The sequence below is a fragment of the Melospiza georgiana genome, chromosome 1 (assembly GCF_028018845.1).
Source record: "Melospiza georgiana isolate bMelGeo1 chromosome 1, bMelGeo1.pri, whole genome shotgun sequence".
Taxonomy (NCBI): Eukaryota; Metazoa; Chordata; class Aves; order Passeriformes; family Passerellidae; genus Melospiza; species Melospiza georgiana.
In genome coordinates, this window is record NC_080430.1 from 65,891,771 (window position 1) to 65,905,113 (window position 13,343).

The 13,343-nt window shown below is 41.1% G+C and overlaps 2 protein-coding genes across 2 annotated transcripts in view; one reads left to right on the plus strand and one right to left on the minus strand.

Annotated features, from left to right (window-relative positions):
• Positions 1-11,152, plus strand: part of JARID2 (jumonji and AT-rich interaction domain containing 2) — a 211,408-nt gene extending 200,256 nt beyond the window's left edge. Inside the window, exons 15-18 of the mRNA XM_058035531.1 lie at positions 3,984-4,114; positions 6,167-6,350; positions 7,840-7,947; positions 8,676-11,152. Of these exons, the coding sequence (XP_057891514.1) occupies positions 3,984-4,114; positions 6,167-6,350; positions 7,840-7,947; positions 8,676-8,852 (600 nt within the window). The 3' untranslated portion in view covers positions 8,853-11,152. The remainder of the gene's footprint in view (positions 1-3,983; positions 4,115-6,166; positions 6,351-7,839; positions 7,948-8,675) is intronic.
• Positions 11,153-11,293: 141 nt separating this feature from the next.
• DTNBP1 (dystrobrevin binding protein 1) overlaps positions 11,294-13,343 on the minus strand; it is a 62,125-nt gene continuing 60,075 nt past the window's right edge. Inside the window, exon 10 of the mRNA XM_058036793.1 lies at positions 11,294-12,192. Within this exon, the coding sequence (XP_057892776.1) occupies positions 11,945-12,192 (248 nt within the window). The 3' untranslated portion in view covers positions 11,294-11,944. The remainder of the gene's footprint in view (positions 12,193-13,343) is intronic.

Consider the following 13,343-nt stretch of genomic DNA (forward strand, 5'->3'; position numbering starts at 1 on the left):
GCCTGGTTATACTAACTGTATATTAACTTAGTTTGAAATAAAAGGTTATTTTATTATATATTTATTTTGGGGGAAGGTGGGAATTGTGTATATCTATAGGTAAGGCATAAGAATCCTGAGCTAACCTTTCCTGTCTGAACGTACATGATTATATTAACTCCATGTGCTGTATTTATCTCTCTACTGAACACTTGTTTGATATCGTGAAAATGCTACTCCTGTAAGAGACAGAAATCACTATGCAGCAATTAAACAGCTCTTGGTGCCTCAAATTTTGAAGAACAGTTTCTTTTGATTAATTTTTAAGAGCTTTGCACTGGGTAAATATAAACTGGCTGAAATCCCACAGATTACAGTCTATGATAACCTACCTTGGAAATTCAAGTCACAGCTCTCACAAACTTTACAAGAACTACAGATAACATGTTTGTATCTAAACAACATATGAAACATCTACTGCATTGTTCTTTTACTTCTCTTTTTTTTTTTTTTTTTCCCTTTCTGTCCTCAAACTCTTATGTTCTGAATTCCCTTTAATTTTGGAGATTATTCTTTGATTCCTCCACTTTGACAAGGCACTTTGCCATCTTTGCCACAATGCTGGCCAGGATTGTGCTTCCCAGAGGTGGTGAGATGTTGTGTGTAATGGGCAAGATTCCCCTTTTGGACTGTGAAATGAACTCTGATAAACAACTGTACGTTCTGTCTGTTCGTTCTCCACAGCAATACTGACAGTTTTTAGCATTTGATAAATTAACTTTGTTTTCATCCTGTGATACTGTGACCTGATTTTTTTATAGTGACTCTCTTTATATTACTAAAATGATGTCGTTTCACTTCTGTATTGAATGACTGCTCAATCTCCTTTAATACATGAAAAAATGAAATTCTGCATCTGAAATTGCATTGATTTCAGTCTTACAAGCACTCTGGAAAATCTGTTGGAATAAAAGAGTTTATATAAACACCTGTGTAAGGTGACAGTCAGGTTTAAACTAGACCATATTTGGAACAAGGTTGCTGGTTTTTAAAAGAAAGCACCCTAAGAGCTCTTGAAATGTTAAGGTAAGGATAAGAAGAAGATTTAGACTTGTGGTGGAAGAGTGTATGTTTGGAGTGGCAAAGGGATAACTCCATAGCTTCAAATAAGGCATTGGGCAAAGTCAGTGAAACTCATTTAGGAAACTGAAGTACAGAATGTTGGACTAAATGAAGGCACTCTGGGTTAGGGGTTTGGAAATAAGAGGGAATGTGTGGTTTTACAGGAGGGCTTTGGTGCTTTTAAGGCCTACCAGAAACTGGGTGGCTCAGCTGGTATTGTAATACAAGAGGAAGAAGTACATAGGAAAGATGGAGTTAGTCTTGCAGCTGGAGCAGCACTGCTGCACACTCGGGAGAGCCCACAGTCCATAAGCCAGGTTTAACTCTGTTACTGATCTCCCAAATAGGAAAGTTGTATTAGTGCTGTACTCCCTGGCCATCCATGGAAGATGCTGGCAGGGGCTGGACAATTATTTCCCTGCCTCCAGTTTTAGTTGGGGTGAGGAACATGCCTTTAGAACATCACAGGTTTCCCACTCCTTGGCTCCTGTCACAGAGCTGTCCCACCCTGAGCACATGGGGCTCCTTCAGATGAAACCAAAGGGAACGTGGTCCTACAGGAGTGTACCTGATGTCCTCACTAGAAAAGAACTGTACTGTGGTGGAGAGCAGAGATTAAGAACCTTGGAAGAGCAGTAAAATGCTAAATAACCACTGCTGTGGAAGTAAATGTGCAAAAAAAAAAAGAACAGTGAACCACCATGGTGGCTTTTGCAGCAAGATCATGGCCTCCAGCCCTTGAAACTTTTGAAAGTAGGTAAGGACAAGAGTTGCAGCTGAGAGAGTCTGTGAGCATTTTTGGGAGAAAAAGCTTATAGAGAGGTGAAGTTCACACACCAAAAAAAAAAAAAACTGATTTAAAGAAAAGCAGAGGATGGGTCAGTTTTTATCATTAAGGGAGGAGGTCTCTTTCTGCATTCTTCAGGAGTTTGTTCTAGCAGTTTAATATATCCATAAATAATCTAGGAAGGGAAGTTAATAGCAAAGCTAATCCTTTATGCTGAGGATATTAACAGTAATGGCAGCAAAAATTAAAGCTATGAAGTGTTACAGAAAGATCTCATGATACCGAGTGATGCAAGTGAGAAAATGGTAGATGAAGTTCAGTGTTGATAAATATTAAATTTAAAAACATAATCCTAATGTGACAGATACAGAGATGGGCTCTGAATGATGGACTCTTGCTACTGAGAAAAGAGGTCTTTAGATTCCTATGGAGCTGTCAGTCAAGTGCTCTGGAGTGGCATAACAAAAATACATCGAGTGTTAAGAATTAGAAGGAGAGAATAGATAACAAAGCAGAAGCTGCTCTGCACTGTGTAGTCTTGGAGGCTTGTGTAATTCAGAGCCCCTAATTACAGAAGGAATGTAGAGGAACTAGAAAAGCACAGCAGAGATCAATGGTTAAAATTATTAATTAGCCTCTGCATTAAATACAAGAGTACTACTCAGCCTGGAAAATGAATGACCAAGAGATGTCTGAGAGCAAGAGAGATCACAAGTGTCAGGCTGATGACAATTATAATGTGAATGTTCACTGACTTCTGTGACAATGAAAAATGTGTCACTAAAAGAAATAATCAGGCAGCAGTACAAGTCTGTTGTACAATACTTACCTGTGTATTTCACTACTGTATGGAAGAGAAAAAAGTACCTAGTTTCAGAAAATCAGATAAAGGCAGAGATGCAGCAAGTTGTGCTAAACCCTGCTTGAGCTCAGGGTGTCCCTGAACTGTCACCCAGCTGGAGCTGACCTTGCTTTCTTGTCCAGCCACCCACTGTGGCCTTTACTCTGGCTCTGTGTGTTGCCTATGCAGAATTTTTCCCTGGATGAGAGTCTGTTCTTGGGTACGCAGCCTCAGACTAAGCGAAACTAACATGGAAAAAAATCTTCCCATGCCACTCCTAACAGTGCAGCTGTTCCAACCCCAGGGAGGGTCTAGCAGAGCAAATGGCTTCTGAAAAATACTTTTTTTACTCTGAACCTCTTTTGAACCCTTTTTGGTCAGCAAAGGCTGCTATTCCATTTTAATGTGATAGTAATCACTTGAATGCATGCAGTGGGTGCTATTAAAAATGATTAATTTTATGATACATTGGTTGTGAAAAAAGAAATACCCAGAGCATGTAATTAAAAAAAAAATTAAAGTAAAAAATTTTAAAATCTTCAGGGTTGTGTGTGCTGAGTAGGTTTTTGGCACGTTTAACCACTAACAAGAAATGTCACCCTCACATTACAGTCCAGTGATAGCTCATTTGAGCTCTCTTGACTCTACATAAGCCAAAACAGACCTCTGTAGCTACTGGGAAAATGCTGCACTTTTCCCACCTGCACATTAAATCAAGAAATTTGCCTACCTAAGGATTATCAAAAGGGTTTCAGGTACCGAAATAATTTAGTTTGTATTGAGTGTAAAACATAACTTTAAAAGCTTTCAGAGAGGAACCAGTAACAGGCAGAACTGAATCCCCCTCTTTGCCTGTTGTCTCTTTTCCCTGGCATCTGCCTGTTCTGCTAGGTTTTTTATGTTTTAAAAGATATGAAGTAACACCTGTCCTGGGTTTCGAGCAGGTCATATGTATAGATCTTACACTATTTGTATTCTGAGCCATCCAGTGTTACTGAGCTTGAGTGATGGTGTTGCTCCTCTTGCCCTCCACAGGAAGAATTTTTAGGGAGAGAATTTTGAGGTGCTTGGAACATAAACACTTTGATTAACTGACTATGAAAAGATTTTACTTGTGGTTGTTTTAAAAGGCTACTTTTTGCTTCAGTTTATTAGTATCAAAAATTTAATTCATTAACTTTGAATTAATTCTTGGTAACATTTTATTTTCAAATTTTTTCCGAGAACTAATGTGGCAATTTCGTCCTGTCCCAGGAAATGAAGCGACGCCGCATAGCCAAACCATTTTCAATGGAAAAGTTGCTTTATCAGATTGCAACAGCAGAAGCAAAAAAAGAAAACGGACCGACTCTGAGTACAATATCATCGCTCCTGGGAGAGCTCAGGTAATGAACTGGGGACCTGCTTACCTCTTTTGTTTTCATTGACAGACTCCAGAGATGGACGGCGTGGCGTAAGTAATCCTTTCAGACACACCTTGTCCCTACTTATCCCAGCCAAAGCCCAGCAGATGAACCTGAGGACAGGCACACATGGAAGAAGCAGCTTCCTTGGTTGCAACTGATGTGACAGTGCCCATGGTTAGGATGTCTTAACTCTAAGAATTCCCTACTGTAGACATCTTAAAAAACCTGAAACTGCAGTTTGCACCAGGTTTTTATTAATTCTTGGTGTTGAGAGTTGAGATTTCCTGATGCATTATGTGAACTATGTGGTGCCAAGAGCTTAAACACCTTCCCTGAGTTTTTCAATCTTTTGCCATCAGTAGTCACTGCCAATCCACGTCTTTAGTGGGTTTTGCACCAGAAACCCTTGTCTTCAGTATCAAGACTGTTATACCACAGGTGCAAAAAGTCCTTTGTATACACAAAGTTGTCTTGGTTTTAAATAGTGAGTAAGAGAGCAGTTGTGCATGCATGGTAACGCATCTGGCATTAGAACCTCCAGCGTTTTAAAGAGTAAAAGCTTCACACTCCTTTTTCTCTTCAGTATTAAGGACACTTGTTCAGGGTTTCTCTTAAGATAGGTGAGAAAAGAAAATATAATGTTGCCTGTGTAATGATCTTCTCTTTTGTTCCCTACCATGTAGTTGCTACCTATCTTTCAAGTTTGTGACAACTGATACTCGAGATGTCAAGAAAGTTTTGATGAATGGAGTCTACAAACTGTATTTAACTAACTAGCATGTTCATTTGGAAAATTTCCAGTGACATATTGAAGGGGAAAACAGCCCATGTGTTGTTTAGTGTTCAGAAAGAAATGCAAAGAGGTGTGCTGCTTTACCTGCAGGTGGCTCCCCTGCGGAAATAACCACTTTCAAGTGCCTTTTTTTTCCCCTTGAAGAGGAAGTCTGCAAGTACAAAAGGCGAAACAAGTGTTGGTGTTTGCTCTTAGACCATCACATCGACCTTTATCAGAGTGGTTCTCAAACTTGTTCCTATGCATAGGTTGGAATTCACTGGAGGATGTGGATCCTTCCTGTGGCTGGTTATAGGAAACAAAAGCCCAGACAAAAATAATCTTAAAAAAAGGCAAAAAAAAAAAAAAGCCATCTGAAGTGGAACATTGTGGAACATATTTTTTATCCTTTGTTTTGTTTTGCTTGTTTGTTGTGTCTCTTGCTGCTTCTTCTCCTGATATGCCTTGGTTGCTCAGTTTGCCCGTGCCATTTGCTTAGCTTGGCTCTTCACTCATCTTCAGCTGTGTCTGGTGGTGCACTTTTTTATCCTCCCCTTCCATATGCTCAGCTCACTCCACACTTGCTGTCTTCCACTCAGCTCCAACCCAACCTGCTCTCCTAAAGCTGTAGAGTTCAGCACAGGAGGTATTGTCCGCCTTAGAGATGCCGCGGGTGAAGGGCAGCCGGAGGGCTTGGTGGTTGTCCTTTATTGACATCTCCTTCTTTTTCCCTGGGTGTACAGCAAGATCTTCATCTTTTGGCATAGTCACTTGCCCTGCTCCCCCTCTCCTGCCTGAAACACCTTATGGCAGCAGGTCCTTGGTTCATCTCTGCCTCCTGATGAAGGGGCTGTTGCTTCTGACAGCCACGGCTCCTCATCTTCAAGGTGGCTTTTGGCAACTTCAGGAATGACAGTCATGTTAACCACAGCTCCTGACTCTCCACATGGCTCGAGCAACCATCGACCTCCAGGAAGTCCTCGGCAGTCCCCACTTCTCTGTGGAGCAGTTTGAGAACCATTGGCTTGATACAGTGGTCGCTGTTAAAATCCGGAGATAGCGTTTGCTGTTAGGCAGCATTTCCCGGGCGCTGGCTGTGTGTCTGCCATGCCTAGGGAATGGCACCAACCTCCGACACCACTCAGGGCTTTGCTGTGTGGAGCTCAGGTTTCAGTGCTGAGTGGGGTGAAGGGGTGACTGTGTGTGGCTCTGTGGTGGCTGGAGGCAGTGCCAGTGTGTGACTGTGCCCCCGTTCACAGGGACACGGAGCTGAGGCAGCGGCGGCAGCTGTACGAGGCCGGTCTCCACTCCTCGGCGCGCTACGGCAGCCACGACAGCAGCAGCGCCGGCGTGGATGGCAAGAAAAAGCCTCGAAAGTGGCTACAGTTGGAGACGTCAGAGAGGAGGTGTCAGATTTGTCAGCACCTGTGCTATCTTTCCATGGTGGGTACAGTCCTTTGCCACTCCTGGGGAACTGTCTCCCTGCTCTAGCATTCCAGGTATCTGTAGGCATTTGTGGCCACTGAACCATGTCTTGCACTCCACACAAGACACAGAGGTGATGATGTGGCATTTACTGCCTTGGCCAGTGGTGACAGAAGACAGCAGTGACAGCTGGCTTCTCACCTGCCAGAAGGGATGAAGCAGTGCCCTCAGACACCTAAGAGATGTTTGCACTGCACTAGGAGGGCTAACAAAGACACCTGCAGGTTGCCAGCAGCAGTAGGTTGTGACGGAGCAGGTCTCAGGATGAGCCACAGCTCAGACACGTGCCATGAGCCTCAGGCACGCAGCCACAGCCCGTGCTGAGACAATGTCCCTGCAAGCCAAATTGCTGGGGAGATGTATCCCATCCATCAAGCTGTTTGCCAGCCTGTCCAAAAAGAGCCCAAAAATAGACTTCTCTCTTTTAAGAGGAAAATGCCTACTGGCTTTTGAAGGTGTGCTGACCACTGTGGTGACAATTCCAGGCTTAGAGCTGTATGCAGAACACCTACAAACACAGCAATGTCATTAAAAATACCAGAAGCCCCTCCCACAACCTTATATACCATTTTAATCCTAAGAACAGGTATTCAAATAAACATAATGCAGTGCATGTGAGTCCATATTTAGTCCTTTGGGTCTGGGAGGTTTTTTCTCTGTCATCTTTTGGGAATTGTTTTGGTTATAGATGTTTGGTTTTTAATGGAAATGAAATGTATCTGCATATAATCAGATGTAGCTGTTCCCTGCCCTAGGATAAAATATGCTGAGTTTATACATGTTTTTAGACCACTTTTTAAGCAGCATTAGTTTGAAGTAACTTTAAAATGAGTTTATTTGAAAAAAACCCAAAATGCTAACCAGAACTTCTTAATGGACCTTCTGGTGCATTTACTCTGGAGTAAGTTTAATAATAGGAAGGATTTTTCCATGTCACTCTTTAACAGTAGTTGTGGATAAAAAACTCCCAACTTGGTTGTTAAATTCCAAGTTGAGCGTGCAGGCCTGGCAGGCAGCCAGCTGAGCAAATGTCACCATTGCTGAACAAGACAGTAGCTGAGGAATCCTGTGGCTAAGCTGATTATATCCTTGTTCAAGGCAGCATTTTAAGCAATGGGAAACTACTCCTTTCAGGAGATCTTTAGGACTGCATAGGATATGCTAATAAATGCATATACTGTTTGGATTTAGCCCTCATTAATATTGGTGGAGGGTTTTATAAAATTATAGATATATTTGCCAACATTAGCACTGTAAAAGAGATAGATTCTTTCTAGCTATTGCACATCCTGAATGATTTCACAGTGTGCTTTACACCTCCTTCCACAACCTTGCAGTAAAATCCAGGTGTAGTACTTCAGGCCATAACTGAATACTGTGTGGAGAACACAGGTACAGTTTGGAGTGTAACTGCACTTCTTCCCCCCACCTCTGCTCTTTGATGTAGGTGGTACAGGAGAATGAAAATGTTGTCTTCTGCTTGGAGTGTGCCCTGCGGCACGTGGAGAAGCAAAAGTCGTGCCGGGGGCTGAAGATGATGTACCGCTACGATGAGGTGAGCTGACACTGCTCTGGGTGCCCAACACTGGGGAGGACACTTCACTCTGCCTTTGTCCTGCTGAGGCCTCAGGAAAATGGTCTTGGGTTTGGGTGTTTGTCTTGGTTTTGTTTTTGATGGGGGAAGAAGGTGCTTTATTATGAGTTAGTAAAAAAAAAAAAAAAACAAAAAACAAAAAGGGAACATGATGATAGAGATGAAACCTGAAGTATAAATTCCATGAATATGTGCCACAGAACATAAAAAGCCGCTTGATGCTTTGGGATGGAACATGAGGCTTTGCTTTCACTGTGGTAACTTCTGTACTTTGGAATACCTTCCCTCTGCTGGTAACTGGAAGTTCAGTGGACTTAATTCCAGTCCAGCATGATCGTCCTTCAGGGCAGACTTGGAGAGCATGTGCAGATGAGAGCTGCAGTAATGGCTCCAAGCAAATGTGATGATGAATAATCCCAGAACTCAAGATGGGGACTTAGGACTGTGTCTGGGTTCTGGGCTGAGGCCCCATGTCTTTAGCTGTGAGCTCTTTACCTTGGCCCCAAAAGTAAAGAGCAGAGCAGTGGGAGAAACGACACATCAGCTCTTGGAGAGCAGCACTGGGTACAAGCAGCTTTTTAAGATGGGCGTCCCAGCATTTCTAAGCACTCCATTGCACTCCTGTTTAAGTGACTCTGGAGGAAAAGCAGATAGTAATTTGTGTTTTGTTTTTCCCACTTCCTGAACAGGAACAAATAATCAGTCTTGTCAATCAAATCTGTGGAAAAGTATCTGGTAAAAATGGCAGCATTGAGAACTGTATCAGCAAGCCTACACCAAAAAGAGGACCTCGTAAGAGAGCGACAGTGGACGTGCCATCATCTAGGCTTTCATCCTCCAGTTCATCCAAAAGTGCTTCAAGTTAATCCTGAAGATGCCAACACTCTCATTTTGTCAATTTATATATATTTTTTGTAATTATTATACCATAGTTTGGAGTACTTGCTGTAGAATACAAGCTGTCTTTGCACTAGCTCTAAAGAAGATTTTCTTCTGGTTTTAGAGAACTAATTTTGTTTTAGCATTAAACTGTTGAAATTTTTTTTTTTGTACTTAGAATAGATAGATACAGCAGTCTGATTTTTTTAAACTGCCGTATGTTCACTGTTTTAAAACCAGCAAGGGGCTGATAAAATATGAATTTGTATTGTCCCTATGGCTGAAAAAAATAAAAAGCCTTTTTGGTAACTGTGAAAAAAGGCTTTTAACCCATTTTTTGAATAGGTTAAAGTTTGATGTGTTTTATAATTTGTTCTCCGGTCATGTGAGCAGATTTTTCTAGAGAGAAAAGGGATAGGAGACAAAAACTTGAAAGAAATTGCTTTACTTTGGCTGTCTTTTATTCTGTCACAGCAAGATGAGTTTTGTAATTTTTTAAATTGGAGAATACACACTTTCTTTGGGAGGTTATGGCAGCTGAAGATGGACTTTGTTTCCTAACTGTAGGCAAAAGGAGGAGATTTGGAGTATGTTCTCTTTTACCAGCACATCACTATGCATCTGTTTTGAGGGGGAAAAATAAAATAAAATAAAATAAAAAAAAATTAAAAATAAAAAAAAATTAAAAAAAGGAGGAAAAAAGACTGCCTGCCTTGAGGAGTTATGTGAGGGAAAACTGTGCCTGATTTCATTAGGAAATCCATTCTGTTATTTTTTGGTGCTGTTGGCTACTTTATCAAAAACCCTTCAATAGCATCCTTTAAAAAAAAAAAAGATAAAAAAAGAAAAAAGTGATTGAAGCCATAAGTGCTTCTTTTGTCATAGACGTGCAATCTTTCTAACATTCCATTTCCATTCCACTGCTGTTTTTCACACCTTTACACAGTCAAGCATTAATTTTGTTTTGAATTTTTTTCATTATATGATCACATTTAGAGCCACTAGCAAGTCTGCGTATTTCTTTTGAATGTGAAAATGCATTTGCTTTCATCTTGTCTATTTTTTCTCTTCATGTTGTAACAAAAAAAAAAACACACCTTTTGTACATATGCCTGTAAATTTTTTTAAATACTTGAGCCTTTTCTTGGGGTGGGGGGAGGGATGGCAGAGAGACAAGATGAAGAAAAGCCTTACGTTTCACTTTCTTCATCGGTTGGATTGGATGCTTACAGGGTTTTTCTTGTAACATTTATAAGTGCTGCTTACATCACTGAACAACAACAAAAAATAATAATGGAGTAGCTGTTGCCCTTTTCTGGTTGTGTGTACAGTATGTGTGGAATAAAAAAGGGAAAATGTTTTCACAAACTGTTTTGTTTCGTAATTGAATTCAACAATACCGTAGCTACCCATATTGCACTGAGCTTGCCAGTGGTGACTGTCAGGAAAGTCCTATAATACAATTTGTTGATTGTTGTTGCAGAAGACTGAACTGTTTTGGAATATTTAACAATAACATAAACAGAGTCAAGTGTTTTCAAATGTGGTTGTCTGGTTTTTATGGCCTTGCTGTGTACTTTTCCCTCTTGACAGTAAACTTCTGACTATGGCTTACAGTTTGACATTTAATTTATTAGCGCTGCTCTGCTCTCTTTCCTTGTAAGGAAAGACTTCATGTTGTTTATTGCCAGTTTTTTGTTTACTTTCCAGGTTTGTACTACGAGGTTTAATAAAAAAAACAAAACTTTTTTGGACATTTTGTCTGTCTTCTGGAAAGCGAGAGAGTAAAGGAAGCTCCTTCAAGATAAATTTCTTTCAACATCTGCCTTGTTGAATAGTAAATATCTTAATTGTAGGTAGGGAGCTTCCAACCTTCATTTCCCAGGCAGGGATCAGGAAACACTTTGTCAGCTACTAGGAGAATCCTTAAGGAAACTGGCCACTGCCCAGCTGGCAAGCAGGAAGGAGATACCCCCCTTCCCAGCCATTGGCTTTGTCAGGGCAGGCCTTTGGAAGGGATCTACATCACAGCTCATCCTTTTACTTACACTGTTTCTGATTATATTCCTTCCCTCTGTGCAGGAAGAGCAGGAGCCAGGAGCCTTCGCAAAGGAGAGCAGATCCCTGAAAATAGAGCATGAGACTTGACAAGCAACAGGTGTTAGACATGGTCAGACCTCAACTTCAGAGAGAAAAACGACTGCAGAAAAAACGGGAATGAGATGATGCCTATAGGTCTTGAGGTTCTAAAATACACACACTTAATTAACAATTAACTCAGGTTTATCTCCCTAGTGTAGTCAAACAGATGTTGCCATGGAAAAGCACATTACATTGGTGCTCCTAATAACCATTTTTTATCCTGAGTTAGGCTCCTCTGTTCACTTGTCATGGATAAAATACCTGCGTAATCAAGTAAAAGACATGGTTGGGATAGAAATTCTTTATTTTATCTTGAAAGAGGAGTAAGTACACAATGCTAAGATACCTGCTCCACAAGGAGTGCAACATTTCCATATGCATCTCTCCTCCTTCTTGGATTCTTATTTTTTCCTTAACACCTATAACTAAGTTGGTCCTGAATAAGAAGTGTGAGAACAGTAGACACTGCTGCATTAGTAGACAAAGGCAGGAGGCAGACAGTAGGTAGTAAAGAGTAGAAAATAACTTTTCATTTTGGTTTGGATCCTAAATCTTCAGTTGCAGCAGCTGAAAACATGCAAGGAACAATTTGGGTTCAGTTTTACACATCAATTCTTAAGTACTTCCAATCAGCCATTTAAAGGTTAGTGGTCAAAGTAACTTCTACCTTTCCCCTTAAATTCTCTTATACATAGTATATACAACAGTTTTACTGCTCCCCTGAGCCCCAAGACTACTGTTAAAGTGTGTGTGCTTTAGGCATAATTTTTTCTTTAAAAACCAACCTCCACATGACTGGCAATTTTGTAAAAAGGCAGTATTACTAAGTAAAAAGATCTGGCTGTTACGCTTGGTTAGCAAATCGTTACACAGGCAAGCTCTTCATTCACTTGTTCATTCATTCAGAAGTCATTCTCAAAGGATATGGTTTTAAGATTCAAATAGTCTGAGAGTCACTTTCATCACTGCCATCTGAAGCACCCTTTCTCTCAGTTACAGCAGCAAGGGCAGTGTCCACTTGAACCTCCTCTTCGTCCGACTGGACCACGGGGGACTCTCCCTCGCTGGCGTCCTGGCTGGCCGAGTCGGTGCAGGTGGAGGACAGGGAACAGAGCTTCTGCCGTAACTCCGACTGGCTCGGCACCTGCAGGCTGATCTCGCTCACATAGCTGTTGGAGTCGGGCCCTGAGAGGCGGGAAAACAACAACAGCAACAGTCAAGCTCTGGCTCAGCAAGGGGACTGAGAAATCAGCACATCAACATCAGCTCAGCGCTGCTTAAGGAGTCACTTTCAGGCTGTTTTCATTCTTTCCCAAGTCACCAAGAGGGAAACCCCCCAATAAACTCAGTGTAACAGAACTACACAAATGGAAATGAAACAAACAAACAACTGGGAAGCAGGCAATAACAGCCATCACCAGTTTTGACTAAAAATGAAGACGCAAAAGCAAATCAAATTTAATTCAGCATGACAGCAATCATTTGGTAGAGCTATACCACAGCTCAAGTGCACAGGAGTGGCAGACTCTCTGTTTTAAGACTCTGCTTCCTCCATGTCCTGTGCAAAAAAGACTTGTGACACAGTGCAATAGTGTTTGCTTGCAGTTTAAGAGTTCAGGTATCAAAATTAGATTATCTTTCCTGGACAGTTCTGGAAAGCAAAAAAGTAAAAATGAGGAAGCATATAAACACTTTCTATGTGATCTGCCAGAGAAAGCCCTTTTTTCCTTCTCTCTTATACCTAACAAATGTTTCTCCATAGTCAGAGCACCCAGCTTCAGCTGATGAGTAACTTTAGTGAGAAAATTCTCTTAAAAATTTGATTCAGAAGTTTTTTAGAAGGGTCAGATGGATATGAGCTACACCTTACCTCTGCTCAGACAGTTTGCACAGCAGTTCAAACCACACTGTCTCTACCTGCTCTTCAACTACTGGAGTTATATTTTAACACTAGAAATTTTAGAGAACCTGCCTTGTGTGGTATACACCAGCATGCATTAAATCAATTCAGACAACACAGCAAGAAGGAGTTTTCAGGAGTGACAGAGCTCACTCAATTTTGCAGTTTAACTTACTGTCATGAAATGTTGTGAAGGCAATGTCCATAAGCTGGCAATGTTTATAGCAAGGCAGATTTGAAAACATTTCAATGTCTTGAGCTGATTCTCATTTTTACCAGTTATTTTAATAACTTACCTGTATTTTGTGGTGTTCAGGCCAATTGTCAAACAAACCTTGCACTGACAACTCAATTCTCCGCTGACAGCAAAATAAAGAGTTAACAATCTCATTTTTCTGAGAATGAAGACTGTTGCATATTTGGTTTGATACTGGGG